This window comes from Scardinius erythrophthalmus (genome assembly GCF_964197995.2).
Source record: "Scardinius erythrophthalmus genome assembly, chromosome: 14".
In the NCBI taxonomy this organism is placed as follows: domain Eukaryota; kingdom Metazoa; phylum Chordata; class Actinopteri; order Cypriniformes; family Leuciscidae; genus Scardinius; species Scardinius erythrophthalmus.
The window spans coordinates 15,261,499-15,279,612 of NC_138234.1; the positions used below are offsets into that span (position 1 = coordinate 15,261,499).

The window sequence follows — 18,114 nt, forward strand, 5'->3', positions numbered from 1 at the left end:
AATATTAATAAACAAACCAATACATCAATGAAAAGCTTATTTATTCAGCTTTCAAATAATGTATATATCTCAATTTAAAAAAATTGACCCATGTGACTGGTTTTGTGGTCCAGAGTCACATTTATAGAATAGAGTGACATTTTGAAAACTTGGAGGGGCAGAATTATCCTGTAATGGTTCATGATTAAATTCAAACGCAGTATTTGCAAATTTAGAACAATTCACTTTGAATCGTAATAACAATAAGAAACAGTATCATGACATTCCCATGTCTTGTGTTTCAGGACTCTTATTCTGAAGTGTTCCTGCTGTTTGTCTTCCTGTGATTAGTTTCCATTGCTGCCTTGTTAGTTTCCATAGTTACCCTCATTAGTAACCATCGTTTAGTGATGGCAAAATGAGGCTTCCTGAACCACTGAGACCTCGCAGGCCATTGCTTCAGCTAAAGGTTCATTACTCGAAGCTTCATTCAGCATTGCTCACTAGTGACACCTAGCTACTGTGTAAAGAAATAGAAGACAAATTAATTAATTCTGAACCAGTGTCGCTCCCTCCCTCCCTCCCTCCCTCCCTCCCTCCCTAATTTTCTAACAAATATTTTTTTTAATATTTTTTTTTATATTTTCTAAAAATACTTTTATAAATAAAAATATTTATTTGTAATGTAAATATACAAATAAATATTTATATTTATTTGTATATTTATATTTAAATGTATATTTTATAAAAATATTTTTATAAATAAAAAATATTTATTTATTTATTTTGTACTCACTGTTGATGTCTGTAACCTTTCATTTGCAATAATAAAAAGACATGATCAGACATTTGCCCATTACTGTGTATAATATAAAATATGTATCTTTCTCTGTCTGAATTTACTTGTCCAGAGTCACACACACAGTTAATTAATTATTCATAAATTGTTTGGATAGGGGCAGTATGAACAACAACAGTGACACTGTTGAGTGCAGTGCTTATGTTAGAGGGAGTGTAATAAAGTAGCCTACATTTATTAATTTAACAGATTATAGATAACAGATTAAAGTAAACTGCAACAGAATAGTCCGGAAGGAAGGAAAATAAGAGAAACAGAATTATTTCAAGTGTGTTGGGGTTTAGACGATTCCTCTTCTCGGACAAAATCTCTCAAGCCTTGGAAAATATCCTTTCACAAGGAACAGAGGATGCAGGGGAACGTAAAAATGGCAGTGGTACAAATGAGGACACGGATGCTTCTGTTGAGCCCAGACAGGGGAGGATTCCCGCTTTCTTGCTGGCTCCATTACCAGGGAAAAGGAAGAGTCACAAAAAGCAAACAAATCCAAAAGGGCAATCCAAATCAAAAAGCAGTCCAGTCCAGATCCAAAAATCCAGAGCAATCCAAATAATCTTATCTAATTAATATAGCAAGACTATAATATAGGCCTACTATAATAATAATATACTATAACTATTCTAACCTAATAATGTAATAATATAAAGCCCTCACATATGACACAATAACGACAATGAAAATGATAGTTATCTAACTCTCTGAGACACTACTACAACTGCTTCTACTACTGCTGACAACACCCACAAGGTGGCGCGAGTTTCGAACCGGCTTTAATCCGGAAGCGACACTCAGACCGAACCGATGACGTATCCACACAAACCGAGGCCTCGTTTGTCATTAGTCACGTGATTTTCACGTTAACAACACAAGCCTCGAATCGCGGCTTCATCTGGCACGCCCACTTTTTCTCGACACACGCTCCGACGCCTCGGTTCAAATGTCACATCACTACCATCGTTCGATCTCGTTCATCAAAATGAACGAATCTTCATTCGAGTCATTTCGTTCATTTAAGTGGCTTTAAAATGTTATACTTTTAACAGCCAAATTCCCAGAAAACATCCACCTACGCAATCTTGATCATATGTTGAATTAAGAAATCATTATAATGCAGCCATAGATAATTTACAGGGAACATAAATATTTAATTTACCTTTCAAGTCTTTGGTTCATTTGCCATGTGACACATGCAATGAATGGATCATTCATGAATGACACATCACTATTAGACAAATTTAAACAAAACAACAAAAGTAAATCCAGGCAGAACACAGGTTATTCCAGACACAGGAGAAACAGAACTAAAACACACACACACACACACACACACACACACACACACACACACACACACACACACACACACACACACACAGAGACAGACAGACAGGTGAGGTAATAAGTTGCTATGGTGACTAACAAGGGTAACTATGGGAACAAACAAGGTATCAATGGAACCAGGAACTAATCACAGGAAGACGAACAGCAGGAACAATAATACAGTCAAAATAAGAGGCCTGAAACACAAGACAGGAATCATAACAGCAACATGCATAAAAAGCTCAGAAACCTTTTTGGGAAATGACAATGTAATTTAGTTTAATTTATTGTTACCAAAGCTTTTACAATGTAATGCTTTCTTACCAAGCAAATAAAGCTACTTGGATCTTAATAGTAAAAATAATAATAATAATAAACTTGCTTAGCTATGCAGAATTACTCAGCATGTAGTTTCAGGTGTTATTTTTGAACCAGTGACGGTCTTTTTGTGAGACTAATGGTCCTAATGGTGTAATGCCTTTTTACATCATTATAAAATTAGCAAATTTGCATTTTGATTTACATTTCTTCATAACCAAATTGGAACCAGGATTTAGAATTAAAAATGACCATCTACCATGTGAAAATGAAAATATTTTATATATTTCATTACATTTTCCAAAAAGAAAAACGAAGAGAAAGAATCAAAAACACAAACTGTTTATTCTCATTTTAGAATCTTAGATCCATCACTGAGGGTCTGATGTCTCTCCAGTTCAACTCTTCTTGATCTGATGTCATAAACCAGCACAATGAAAGCAGCCACAGCGGCCACGCCCACCAGAGCAGTGACGACCAATCGGATCACAGCTTCAGTCCCTCCACAATAATGGACTTCATCTGAAGAGAGAACTTAAGCACAGAAACAAAATGTTCCGACACTGTTCCGCTAATATTACACTAATGAACCTGACAGAGACTGGTTCATAAATAAATTATAACATCACTGCTAACGTACCTGTACACAAACGACAGAGATCAGTAATGCAGACGTGTTTGGTCTGGTTGTTGATAGGATTGTTGATCACACAGCTGTAAGTGTTGTTATCCTGATATTCCACCTCCAGAGGTAGAGAGAGACTGATGCTGAGATCAGACACACTGATGCTGGACAATACACTGATTCCTTTGTACCAGGAGAGAGTCACATGACTCACATTCATCACTGAACACAGCAGCACACATTTTGAGCTTGATGAACATTTTGAAATGTCACTGGTAATGACAGGAATGGGTAGTGGAGCTGCAAAACATGAAATAAGATGAATCCTGTGTACATTTAAGAGTAACAAGAGGACTGTTTTATTTGTTAGTGCTTTAAGTCTTGCATGAGCATTTACTGTGACCACATATAGTTGGGACCTGAACTTGGTGTTTCCCAACTGGGTGTTTCAAATGAGACAGAGGCATCCACAATGCGGAAAGGCTCCAGGAGCGGTTTGAAAACCCGAATGAGTTACATTTGTTCATTTCATTTCAGGAATAAAATCTGACAAGAAGTATATCACAAAGTGTGCTTAAAAACTTTAAAAAAAAACTTACAAAAAAAAAAAAAATCAGGCTAATGCTATTGTGCAACAGGTGATACCTCCATGAAAAAGTAAAATGGCTGTTTTAACTAAAGTGGGACCACAGTCTATATCTGTAAATTCAAATGTTAAAACCATTGTGAAATATTGCTCATTATTATTAGGATGATATTGTAGGCTACTATTTACAATATGAATAGGATATGACATGCATTATACTCTACTCACCATAAATGGTAACACTGAACGTCTTGATTGACTCATTATTGATAATAATACTTAATTCATAGACTCCAGTGTCTGTGGTTCTGGTGTCTGTGATAGTGAGAGATCCGTTTCTCTCCAGCTTCAGTCTGTCTCTGAATCTCGCATCATCATAATATGTAGGATTGCCCTTCATTACTTTAGCTAAGCGAATGCCGTTAAACCTCCACTCGATCTCATTCTTTAGCTGTATTTCAGAAATATCAGAGTCCAGAGTGACAGAATCTCCCACCATCACGGAAACTTCATGTGACTCAACATCAAACACGCCTGCAGAAAAAAAATCAAATAACGTAAATATTTAAACAAAGTTCATTTTCTTACGTGACGATAAAACAATTGGCATAAATATAGATTTATAACTTACCAACCAGACACAACAAAAAGAACAAAACAAATGTGCGAATCATTTCCGTAAAGCCTCTGAGAATTAAAACTAATGTGACATTAATTAATATGTTTATTTTGCGTAAATCGCTCAAGTTTAGAGCCTTTCATAACCCCCCTCAGAACTCCGACAGTCTGCACACACACACACACACACACACACAGACATTATTGTGCGCGCGCCTATGGTCGTGAACTAGTCCTGGCTGCAACACGTGGTGACGTATGCATCTGTTCAACCAATGAGAGTTTTAGAGAGGTTAGTCCGGTTGTGCTTTCGGAAATCCAGTTCATTGGTCAGTTTTATTTATAAGCTTATTTATTTATTTACTACTAGTGATTTAAGTTGAAATTGTGTATAAAGCTTACAGTGACTGTAACATGTATTTTAGTGATGGGAGTGGTAGCATGTAGAGTTTTGATAATTGGATAGGGCCAGTGGACTTTTATTGACTTTTTAGTGGCTATTATTGATTGATGTTTGGGCTGGTTTTGTTACACAGACCTTGCAACCCTGTCATTGAGCTCCTGTTTAACAAGTCGGATAATAAAATTGACATGGTAAATAAAGTTTCCAATCAACTGTATTTGTGCATTATTACATGTACAGAAAGTGGTCACAGATCTATTGATCTGTCTCATTTAGCGAGAATTCCATCCACCGACATGTTGACTGACTATTTAGATCATGGCTGCCCAATCCGGTTCCTGGAATACCTACCACTTCAGTTCACACACACACACACACACACACACACACACACACACACACACACACACACACACACAGACACACACACCTATCTGTAATGATAAAGTGCTTCTGAAGATCTTCATTTGCTGCTTTAATCATTAACAGGATCATATACTAACCAAAAGCCTATATGTATTGTTTTTGAGAATGAACTCAAGCATGTATGTACAAACAATTCTATAATAAAAAATAATAAAAAAAATCTAAAGCTGCCAAGACTGAGGCTGAGCTTTCGAGTGTGCTGAACCCCATTTATTGGCCTGTCTGATGTATTTTTCTTAATGTGCATTATTCAATTTAGATTTATAATATCATATTATGTTATCAAACACTGTTTGTATGGGAACAAAAATACTAAAAGTTGGTCATTTGACCATAGGTTTAAGAGATTGGCTCAAAAAAAGTGATTGGCTTCTGATCAGTGTTGCAGTCGATGTTTGGTTTAATCTGCTGTCTTATTTAGTGCTGAGATGATCATCTGTTAATCTGTTTCAGAGAAAGTAGAGAGGTTCTTGAATAATGCATGATGGGTTTGACGAATACCACTGTGAGGAATTCACTTTATTTTACAGCGAATCTTTTGTGTAGAGTGGAAATCTGACTTAAAGGAAAATAATGTATTTTTCCATTTACCCATCAGTCAACCGCACACACGCAATAGTAAACAGGAGCAAGACGTTTGTCCACTCAACACAAACCACATTCATTTGGGTCACTCTTCCACTAAACTAACCTGAAATAAACTCAGACCGCAGCAGTTTCACTTTAACTCAGAAACTGAGCTGAGAGTGTCTAAAGTTTTCAGTGGAAACATGATGTTTCTTGCAAGAGAAAAAACACCTTTATTTAACATTATTCCAACATAAAACCGGTTTTGAGGGGAAGTCATAGAAGATTTATAAGCACTAAACATACAAGCTCACACATGATTGGTCACTATTTTTACGGTTCTTTATTCCGCTTCTCATTTAACTTTTTTATAACTTTTAAGTCCAATAGTCCAAACAAAACAGTCCGGCAATCATGTTTGGAGTTCATATTTTATGATAATGATTCTGTACTCATTGAATGTAAGTCATCTTAAACGGATATCTGTTCTCTGATCTAAAGCTAATGTTTGCAGATGGTCTCAGTTCTTGTGGTTTATTTTCAGCATCTTCTGTTCTCTGTGGTTACAGACCCTGTCTAGAGAACAACAGCATTAACAAAACCTTTCCCTTATTTCCAAACCTATCCAACCAAATCTTTATTAGTGGCATATTAGTATGTGGATACATATCAGGACTCACAAAAAGAGCTTTGTGTTGTTATTTTAATTTCTCATCTCATACCGACTGAACTTTGTTTTTTGTCACTGAGTTCCAGAAGACCACATCCTGTAGATGTTTGACAGTATCTCAGCAGACACAAACTGACCCTTCATGTTCTGTGCACAATTTAATGTAAATGTGTATTTAGACAGAATCTAAGGAGCATTTACTCCTTATAGTATTTAATTCATCACTTTGGCATGATATTCTGCACTCTTTTTTTTTTTTTTCTAATGATACATTATATTTCAAGGAAACTGAACATGGCTTGTGACTTTGTTTGGAACAATCCTTCTGTGCATTTTTGTTGTGCCTTATTATTATATTAGGTTTTTTTAAATCATATTAACTACAATGCATTCAAACACATTGTTTTTTTAACTTTAGACCTCAGATTTTACTCTGATCTTCTAACAGATAAGGCTCATTGGGCGCCCCCTAGTGACTAAACATGAAAACATATCTCTTTTTTCTCATGAAAACATATCTCTTTTTTTTTTTCTTACTGTTGATATGCCATGATCTAGGATTTTATTTTATTTTACAATGTATGGTCATCAGCTACTTCCTAAACCACTCACACCTCATTGTTTAAAACAGCGATGAGTGCAGGTAAGTCTTAAAAATAACCTTCTTAATACAGTCAAAATTAAACTGTTAAACAAGTTACTCTGGCCAATGTACAGACAAGTGTTAAATAACCCATTCTCATATCACTGTAAGTAATCATTGTCAAATCAAAGTCAGTGTGTTGTTATTAACATGCACAAAGCCAGACTATTGTCAAATGATGGAGAGAAGAAATGAAGTAAAAATGGGATGACCCTGAATGACCACACTATCAGGGTTAGGCTTTTTTTCTCTTTATAGAAAAGCATGTTGTGTTTAAAATGTGCAACCAAATTGAATATAAATATTACTTCACTTTTATATATAAGTTTTGTGCTTTTTATCTTTATTTTTATAGGAAAATGTGCAGACAGAAAGTAGGGATGAGACTGGGATTTGATTCAGGACAGCTTTGGACACATGTCCAGTGTGCACATTTGATTTAATCATAAACAGATTAGCCCATTAAAATCAAATCACATAATTATACTGTTTATTGATTTAGGATGTAATGCTGCATCAGTCTTCTAAAACACTGTAAAATTGATCTGCAGTTTGAATTCATCACATGTGAAGTGTATTTCTGGCCATCAGCCGGGCAAAGTAATGATGGAACCAAAAACCAGTTGGACGGGAGGCTTTAGATTATATTATAATTTGTTTACTAAATAGTTTGTAGTGTGGTAGGCCTATATATATATATATATATATATATATATATATATATATATATATTTTTTTTTTTTTTTTTTTTTTTTACTACTTACACTCTCAGAAAAAAAGGTACAAAAGCTGTCACTGGGACAGTACCCTTCAAAAGGGTTCTAATATGTACCATTTAGGTACTAATATGTACACGTTTGGTACCAATATGTACCTTTGAGGGACTTAAATGCACTCTTTAGGTACAAAGGTGTACCTTTTGAAAAGGTACCGCCACAATGACAGCTTTTGTACCTTTTTTTCTGAGAGTGTATAGTAGGCTATTTATTAGTTCGTCTTGCAGGATTTATAACGATATGTTGTAGAATATTAACACTCCAGCAGGTGGTGGTAAGCACATGTTCAGCTGGTTCAAAACCCACCAGTAAAACCCAAGAAGAAGACGAAAACGAAAGTAACTAGGGAAAACACATAAACAAACAGCGATACCAAGAGAAAGCGTTGCTCATTTTGGATTTGATTTATGTATATGTCCCAGAAATTTGATTTATTGATCATTTATTTATATTTCATCTACAATTGTGGTGGGTAGTCCGGTTCTTTTCCGCGAACCGGTTCTTTCGGACAGTTCGTTTAAATGAACCGGTTCAAAAATACGGTTCAACGGTTCTTTTACGTCCTCACGTAGCCTAATTACGTCAATTGTATAATCCCGGCGATAAAAATAATAATAATAATAATATATATATATATATGTATATATATTCAAAGACAGCAATTTGTAATCATATTTGGTGTACTGGTTCGACCGGTTCACTAAAAAGAACCGGTTCAAAAGAACGATTCGTTCATGAACCGGACATTACTCCACTCAACCTACGAGAGATTTGGAGAATGTGTTGGTGACGCGCGCTGACAGGCCACAAGCATAAAGGACAGAACAATTCGTTTTTTACGTACTAATAAATACACTTTTTAGTGAACAAGACTGCAAGTAAGATTTGATTACTATTAATTGGGGGAATGAAATAGGGATTTCATAGACTAGCCTACTGTATGTAAGTGTGATTTAAATTTGAAGGTACAGAAGGCCGGAAGTTTGTATAGGCCTATAAGTTCATGAACATGAAATTTACTGACAAATATTTAAGTTCACATCTTTATTGAACACACTCTATCTTTAAAAGGGGCATACATTTGTCAGTGAAGAGTGACTCGTCAAAAGATGGTGGCCCAACCAAACTTACCAAAGGTATTCTATGTGTTTCTTATTTTTGGTCACAGACTGTGTTAGAATGTGTATCAATTAATATTATCATATAACTATATAGTTGAAATATTTACCAGCGTTTTTTTTTTTTTTTTTTTGACTTTGCTAAAAATTATTTACTGGATATATTGGTAATATTTTCCCTGGAAATGCAGTAGGCTTTTTTGATTTATTTTATACACTAACATGCTTCAATATGTTTTTCATTATGCTGTTTTTGTTATATGAAATCGAAAATATTTTCAAACCAGACATTTACGCCTGCACTAAGCTATTCGGCTGATATCTCTAAATAAGCTCTAACTTTAATAATGTTCGACCAAGGGTAAAAAGGCTTCTGGGGGGGTGTTTGGCTCGAGGTCATGGTGCAAAGGACCCTAGGTATGTTTTACTCCGAACCATCCCTTTAAAATACTCTATAGTTTCTGGTCATACAGAAAAGAATAATACATCATTCGCAACTACTTTTCTTTGTGTAAACTCACAATAACAAGAAAACGTTGTGCTTTTGTAAAATAAAATAAAACAATCAGACGCGCTTTCATGATCTACGTGAACTGGAGCGTGTCTCAACAATGAACTGAAACAAAATATCGCCTACCTATATAAAGCTTGAAAAGTCCACTTTTAAACGAACAAATTCGAATCGAATGTAAATACCGTCTGATTATGTAATCCGTATGAAAGGTGCATTTCTCTCTAAAGGCGCATCTGCTTTACAGCGAAGATTGAGATATATTTGCAGCCGACACTGATTTAGAAAACACTAGTTTATTAATAAACAATTAAAATGCCTTGTTATTTTTTTTCACATTTATTATCATTAGCCTATAAATCACCTCTCTGTTTCAGAGACATGGCTCTTCTCATTCAGCACTGCGGGAAAAATATCATTTCCGGGTTCTAATTTGGCCTTAGAAAACCAGTAAAGTCGATATTTTTTCCATATTAATTTGTGAATATTTTAAATGTGTAATAAAGGGGCAAAAAGTCATAATCAAAAACCTGAAAATAGGTCAATATATGTATATATATATATTTTTTTTTTTTGCACAGCATTTGGTGTGTACAGTTCAAATTCAAATTTTAGTGTTCAACTTTGCATTTTAAAAATACAACAACCATTCAACCATTCATTTTTCGTTTTTCAATAACGGGTTAAAAAAAGAGAAAGGAATGGACGCAAAAGTACACGGACTGGGGTCCGTTGCTATCTCCATTTGGTCCTGTTTGGTATTGCATTTTTCTACCCTGAACGAAAAATTAAGTTGAATTCTTGTTTTTCTTTTTTGAAAAATTTAAAAAGGCCATTTTCTAATTTTTATACTTACCGCATAAAATCAAAAACCATTGAACAAATATACAGCATTTGAAAATTATTAAATTTATTGTGAACTTGAAATAATGATCAAATGACAAAAGAATCAACAATTAATATTATTGAAACATTAAACATTAAATATGATTGTAAAATTATTCTAAACTGCAATAGAGAATGTAACAAACTGGGTATAGTTATCCCACTCAATGTTTTTAACACGCAGTGTAAATGTATATTCACTAATACATTTAGAGCCATGACTCAGTTTATTTTATGTTATAGTGTTTGTTGTTGTTGCTAACTTAACATTCTTCATTATTTTCTTGAATAACTGCCATGTTATTAATCTCAGGAATATATATTGTCATCTCCAGGTCAAACTGAATAAGTGATTGTTTCCACAAACCAGAGCTGATCTGTTAGCACTGGTTGTTTAGCTGCAGTATGACAGAGGAGCGAGGAAAGGACTCTCTCTCTCTAAGATGAGTCTCTCAGAGAAACTGAGGTAAGAATCTGTTTTCACTCAATCATTTTAAACTACTGAAGTTTTAGATTCTTCCTGTGAAGATCAAAAATAGCATAAAACATATTTTGTGGCCAGTAGATGATAAACATCTCAAATCTGAAAGGGAAAATCAATATTTACAGTCTAAATCAAATGTACAGGCTCTCCTTCAGCAGTAGTGTTATTTTGCAGTACTAAAGTATTGTTATAGGAACATTGATTTTTAAAATTCATTTTAAATACTAAGTGTACAGTAATGATTGTGCAAATGCCTCATCGGTATTCCGTCTGTGAAAAGAATGAGCGATGGGTGATGCGTACGTTTCTGTGAAGGACTAGAGAGAGTTTGTGCCGTTATCAAACACAGATGAACATCTGTAGCAAAGTTTCTCTTCTCTCTTTGTGTCATTAGTGAAAGATCAGGCTCACATGTGTCCAGCCCTGTGTCTGTGAAAGAGTGACTGTTCAAATGATGGTGGCCAACCGAACACACAAAGCCATGTCCACATGGCTTTGTGTGTAGGTGTGAACGAGGAAAGGCCACAAGAAGTTTTAAGGCAAGTTTTGAGATCATGTTTAATAGAGCACAAGTAATAAAGAAAAACATTTGTTTGCATCTACATCCGTCTGCATGGACTCTGTTTGTACGCGTTCTAAACTTGCTTACTCCTATTATCAATGGCAAAGGCATTGGAAAGTCAATACACCATCTATCCAGTCATGAGAGGGACAAATACATGACTATACTGTATTTAATTACCAATTGTAACATTAAACGTCCTCTTAAAATGAGACTGAAGTATCTCCTGTAGTGAAGTGTTTTTTTCTCTCTGTTCTTTGTTTCATCAGTGTAAGATCAAGTTCACATGTGTCCAGCTCTGTGTCTGTGAAGAGTGACTGTTCAAAAGATGGTAACCTACCAAACTTCAGTGAGGAAACACCATCACAAACCAAAAGGTATTTCATGTGTTTCTTATTTATGGGCACAGACTGTGTTAGAAAGTGTATCAATGAATAATTAGAATAAAGCTGTATAGTTCAAATATTTACAAGAGTATACTTTACTAAAATCATTTACTAGAGATTTTGGTCATACATCTCCTGGAAATGCAGTATTTAGATTTTTATTTATTTATTTGCTAACAGGCTTAAAAATGAAACATTAGATTCAGATTTCCAGACTCATGGGAAACACAAGAATTTCACAGACAATCTCTTGTGGATCTTCCAGGTAAAAAAAAAATCATACATTTTTATAAATATTTAATAATTATAATAAAAAATATATATTTATTATGTTTTCCTGAAAAAGTACTCAATAGAAATGTCATTTCTAATTATTTCTGACCATTTACTTTTCATTTAAAGAACCTATAAAATAAGAACGAAATATGAAAACAGTTTATTTTTATTTATCAATAATTACAGCTAATTAAAATGTTTGTGTTTTTACTTTTATTTTTATAAATATAGATGTACGGTTTTATTTTATTTTATTATTATTATTTTTTTGCTTTGTAGGATCTTGAGAGCAAAATAATCACCTTAATGAAAAATGAGCTGGAAAAGTTTAAGAAAATATTACAAAAAGAGAACACACAATCCTTAGTGAAGGACTTTAATGAGAACAGATGCAGTATTAAAGAAGCAGCTCTTGATTTCACACTACACTACCTGAGAGAGATGAAGCAAGATGAAGCTGCTGATACTCTAAAAGGTAAGAGACTCGTGACCATCTGTCAGATTAACACTTATAAATGTATGAGAGAAAATTAAGATTAAAACTGTCTGTTTGTTGTTCCTGTCTTTAGATGAGCTGATCTTTAATCATCAGCTAAAAAGTAACCTAAAGAAGAAGTATCAATGTGTGTTTGAAGGAATTGCAAAGCCTGGTGACTCCACACTTCTGAATAACATCTACACAGATCTCTATATCACTCAGGGTGGTAGTGAACAGGTCAATACTGAACATGAGGTCAGACAGATTGAAGTTGCTTGCAGGCATCATGAATCACAAGAGATACCAGTTGATTGCAAAAATTTGTTTGAAGCTCCTGAACAAGACAAGAAGATCAGAACTGTACTGACAAAAGGAGTTGCTGGTATTGGAAAATCTGTCTCTGTGCAAAAGTTTGTTCTGGATTGGGCTGAAGGAAAAGAAAATCGAGATATCAGCTTCATATTTCCTCTTCCATTCAGAGAGATGAACTTAAAGAAGAAAGAAAAACAAAGTTTAATGAGTCTTATAACTCGATGCTTCCCACAGACAAAAGGACTGAGCCTTATAAGAAGGAATAATTTCAAAGTCCTGTTCATCCTTGATGGATTGGATGAATGTCGTCTTCCCCTGAAGTTTGATGGTAATGAGACGTTGAGTGATGTATCGTCACCAGCCTCTCTGGATGTTCTTCTGACAAACCTCATCAAGGGAAATCTGTTTCCTTCTGCTCTCATCTGGATCACCACCAGACCAGCAGCTGCCTGTAAGATTCCTCCTGACTGTATCGACCGGCTGACAGAAATACGAGGATTCAATGATGCACAAAAGGAAGAGTACTTCAGCAAAAGATTCAAAGATGAGAAAATGGCCAATGAAATCATTGATCATGTTAAACAATCAAAGAGTCTCTTTATCATGTGCCACATCCCAGTCTTCTGCTGGATTTCAGCCACTGTTCTCCAGAACATTTTAGAGGAGGAAAAAAATAATGTGAAAAATAATCAGTCTGATGAAGCCTCTAAAACACTGCAGGAATCAAATACTGAAGACACTCCCAAAACTCTGACACAAATGTACACACAATTTCTCCGCTTTCAGATCCAGCAGAGCAGACGAAAATATGATGGAGAATACACACCAGATGTTTATTGGGATAAAGACGCCATCCTTTCACTGGGGAAACTGGCATTTCATCAGCTGGAAAGAAACAACCTGATCTTCTATGACACAGACCTGGAAGCCTGTGGTATTAACGTCTATAAAGCATCAGTGTATTCAGGCATGTGTACCCAGATCTTTAAGGAGGAAAGAGGGATCATTCTTGGTACCATGTACTGCTTTGTTCACTTGAGCATTCAAGAGTTTATTGCAGCCCTTTATGCACATCTGTTTCAAGACATCAACAAGAAGAGTGTGTTTAATCAAGAGTCTGCAGAACAGGAAAACAACAATAAAACCATGATTGATTTGCTCAAGACTGCAGTGGACAAGGCGCTCGAAAGTGACAATGGACACCTGGACCTTTTCCTTCGCTTCCTCCTCGGTTTGTCACTTCAGTCCAATCGGCGACTCTTACGAGGACTGTTGACACAGCAAGAAGACAATGACCAGAGCAAAAAGGAAATAGTTCAGTACATCAGACAGAAATTAGAATCTGATCTGTCTCCAGAGAGATCCATCAATCTGTTCTACTGTCTGAATGAACTGAATGATCAAAGTCTGGTGAAAGAGATACAGACCCACCTTAGCAAAGGAAGTCTCTCATCTGGTGAGCTTTCACCTGCCCAGTGGTCTGCTTTGGCCTTTGTGTTGTTGACATCAGAGGAGGAGATGGAGGAGTTTGAGCTTCAGAAATTCAAGAAATCAGATGAGTGTCTCATTAGACTATCAGCAGTCATCAAAACCTCCAAAAGAGCTCTGTAAGTCAGATAAATCTCATTTATCTACATTGCTCTAAAGTGATTCTTAATCATATAACACATATTTTCAGCAAAACATGAACTTCAGTTAGCAAAGGACGAAGAACTCTATTTATGTTTGTTTTATCTAGCAAATTTGTCATAAATACTAAGATAAAGAAAATACTAGTTAAACCGTAATGTCAGTGTAGCTCATACTGTATATTTACTGTTAATGCGAAAATAATGGAACATATTTAATATTTCTATACAGAGAGTGTATTGTATATGTTCCATCCAATTCTGTGATGTGATTTATTTTTTCTTGTAGGTTAAATAATTGTGACTTAACAGACAAAAGCTGTTCAGCTCTGGCTACAGTTCTTGGATCAGATAACAATCTGAAGGAGCTGAACATGAACAACAATAATCTACAGGATTTAGGAGTGAAGATGCTCTGCACTGGACTGAAGAATATAAAGTGTAAATTGGAGATAGTGAGGTAAGTGGTGTGTCAACAGACAAAAAAAAATAACTCAACCAAAATGAAAGGTGTGATTTGCTTTAGATATTCTTTACAAAATATATGAATAAGAATGTGTTGTTTGGATGGAAGGCCCGAAAACATTGTAAAGTTTCAGAAGTGACAACTGCATTTAAATGTAGGAGTGAGTCCTGTAAATTATCGTTCCATCTGTGTAAATTATCGTAAATAATTGTTCTGTAAATAATCTTTCCATGTGTATATGGAACATGACTCACTCACAAAACTGCAATGATTGGCACTGTGGGAAACATAATGTTCTGACATTTTGCGTGTTTAGTATCCTCTATTCTGACCAAAAAATATATAGGCTATATTACGGTAAATTGACAAAAGACTCGTTATGTTAAGCAATATTAACTAAAGCACAGTTGACGGAGGCTTTGTGTTTTTATGCTGTAAAAACTGTTTCAAAGAGTGTGCTTTTTGCTGTGTTGCCATGTCCAGTTATTATAAGAAGTATTTGGGGTTATTGTTTAAGCTTAGCTCATAAAGCAACCGACTTTATTATATAATTATTAAACTGCGGGTCACGATATTTTGGTCTTATTTTCAGCATAAAGCATTTGGATTGATTTCTGTTTATTGTGGACTTGTTCTTCTTTGCTGTTTTTCTAGCAAGATCTGGCAACACAAATGAGTCAAGGCTCAAACCGCTTTCCCTTAGATTTATTTTTTTTTGCTCCGTGCATTAGAAGAGAGAATTTTAGCTGTTCAGTTCTGTTCTGTACACACTGTGTCGAATTTTTTTAAATGCGGTTGTCACTACATGCATTTTTCCGGAGTTAATTCGGTTGTAGAATGAGATTGTCACTCCTGTAAATTACTGAACTCTGTGTGTACAGAACAAGATTAAGCACTAAAAGGTGAACTGACAACTGAATTTAGCTGCAGTGTGTACATGGAATTTCTGCAAAAATGTGTTATATAAAGTATGTTTTCTGTTAATATAAAGGAATGTTTCATATTGATTTTTCACAGGTGTTTTACCCTTATTCTGAATTACACATTGCATTTTATTGTGTTTTAGGGTTGAAGGAATTGTCTGTAACTTTAACAGAAAAGGTACTGGCAGTTTTCTGCATTAGTACAGGCTTGATCTTGTAAAGATAAATCATTTGAACAAGAGTTGCTTATACAGGTATAAAAAAATAGGCAATAAGTGAAATATTTTAATGCAGCAACTAATGGATAATACTTTGTTACACCTCAAATGACAAGGAAATGTCTATTAATGTAATTATTAATAAGCAAGTCTGTGCGCTGATTCTTCCTTGAACATGGAAATAATCAACAACAACAATTTATGTTATCATTAAGTCAGGTCTGTTTTTGTTATGATTATTGCAGAATGTCCCTTTAGAAAAGGGAAGAGAGAAAGAGCCAGAGCTAAGGAGAGCCAGCGAAAAGTATCCAGAGAAAAAGAAGAGCCAGAGAATAAAAGAAACAGAGTTACAAGCCCTTATGGCTATTTCTTTTTGGCTTGTTTGGAAATACCGTAAAACTTCAAATAATAGCCCGGGCTTTTATATTCCCAAATCACCGAACTGCACCGGCTTGTATTTGAGACAGGCGTCTATATGAGTCGGGCCTTTGATTTAGTGTTCATTAAGTGTAGGCTTAGAGATAACGATCCAAATAGCATAGGCTGATAGACGGTAAGCATGACAGTAGGACGGCGCTGCGCTTCTCGTACGGTGTGCGACCCCCTTTAGATTATTGGCAGCATAAAAAAACAAAATGATGTGACAGCCATGCGCTGAACAATACAAGTTACCGGTAATATCCATCGAACCTATGAACTAGTTGCCCGAAACACATCAACAAGAAAGAATGAAGGCTACCCTGTAAAACAACTGCAATCATGTGATCCAAAAGGACCCTATTTATCACTATCATCATCACTGCGATCCTCAACTACAAATTCATTGGCGAATTTTGGGCTTGTGGCTTAGCAAGTTGCGCCATCCTGTTGATGCTGATTTTCCAAATTTTTTCAAATTTGTCATCCTTCAGTGTGAGAATGAGCACACTAAACCATTAGTTAGCATCAAAACCATTTAACCATCTTATTTTTATTAAATAATTTAAAATAACAAACAGGCATTGACATATTATCATTGTTAAACAATTAAACATTGTTAACAATCAGACCAAGCAGTATATCGTAAACAACAATAATATCTAAGATAACTTTGTCACTAACATAAATTGTGTTTAACCTGATAGTCAAAATCCACATTAGAAAGAATAGCTTCTGATTAGCATGCTGCTAAGCTTACTAGCATATGGCAACAAATACAGGCAAGGTCACATTCAGAGACGAATATCTCGGGAACGGTAGTGGGCCCTGGGCCGTCAGGGCCAGCAGGGCCTTCTCTGCTGGCCCTGTCAAAAGTGGAGATCATTACTGAAGGTGTACGTTACCATCAGAGGCGGACAGAGTACACAGCTTCATTACTTGAGTAAAAGTACAGATACCCCTTGCTAAATTTTACTCAAGTACAAGTAAAAGTACTACAGTCAGATGTCTACTTAAGTAAAAGTACTGAAGTACTTGTTTTTAAAAGTACTTGAGTATCAAGAGTACAAGAGTACATTTTCTAAATATTGCATTACTACTGCCACAGTGCTTACATTGGTAAACACAGCAAACACACCTTAAGGGAAATACTACTAAACATCTCATTAGAGAAAATGGAAATTACTCTCCAGAACAGGACCAAACCCAAAAAATTCTAAAGACTTAAACGGAAAAGAGTTTCTGAGGGTATCAGACACCTTGAAAAAATCTAGAAATAAAAGTTTGTCTGAGAAATTAAATAATTATAATCAAACATATTAAAGACAAATCTACGATGACTGTAAATATGTCTCCTTTTGATAAAAGTTCACTGATCATTTCACCAATGCCTTTTTTAAGTTTATTTGCAAAAATAACAGAGCAGTTTGAAACTGTTACATTAAAGAGTTATTGGTCTCCAGTTGTCAAAAAATTATTTACCCTTGTTCGAATTTGGAAATAGAATAATTAAAAGATGCTTCATTTATGGAGATAATTCAGCTTTATCTATACACTCTTTTAGTGATTCAAAAACTAAGATTCTAATTTGGCGCCAAAAATATTTATATAGTTCTACTGTGATGTCATCAATACTGGGGACTTTCCAGTAGACAGTCGT

The 18,114-nt window shown here is 35.1% G+C and overlaps 2 protein-coding genes across 2 annotated transcripts in view; one reads left to right on the forward strand and one right to left on the reverse strand.

Annotated features, from left to right (window-relative positions):
- Positions 1-2,800: 2,800 nt before the first annotated feature.
- Positions 2,801-4,563, reverse strand: LOC308702522 (CD48 antigen-like). The gene is made up of 4 exons (XM_081385445.1): positions 4,319-4,563; positions 3,916-4,221; positions 3,117-3,401; positions 2,801-3,010 (listed from the first exon to the last, which is right to left on the reverse strand). The coding sequence occupies exons 1-4, from the start codon at positions 4,359-4,361 to the stop codon at positions 2,826-2,828; spliced, it is 819 nt and encodes a 272-aa protein (XP_081241571.1). The 5' UTR covers positions 4,362-4,563; the 3' UTR covers positions 2,801-2,825.
- A 3,975-nt stretch (positions 4,564-8,538) lies between these two features.
- Positions 8,539-18,114, forward strand: part of LOC308702502 (NACHT, LRR and PYD domains-containing protein 3-like) — a 51,379-nt gene continuing 41,803 nt past the window's right edge. The window contains exons 1-9 of the mRNA XM_081385403.1: positions 8,539-8,668; positions 8,862-8,926; positions 10,640-10,770; positions 11,183-11,327; positions 11,620-11,727; positions 11,917-12,001; positions 12,292-12,487; positions 12,582-14,409; positions 14,720-14,890. Coding sequence (XP_081241529.1) covers positions 11,278-11,327; positions 11,620-11,727; positions 11,917-12,001; positions 12,292-12,487; positions 12,582-14,409; positions 14,720-14,890 — 2,438 coding nt within the window. The 5' untranslated portion in view covers positions 8,539-8,668; positions 8,862-8,926; positions 10,640-10,770; positions 11,183-11,277. The remainder of the gene's footprint in view (positions 8,669-8,861; positions 8,927-10,639; positions 10,771-11,182; positions 11,328-11,619; positions 11,728-11,916; positions 12,002-12,291; positions 12,488-12,581; positions 14,410-14,719; positions 14,891-18,114) is intronic.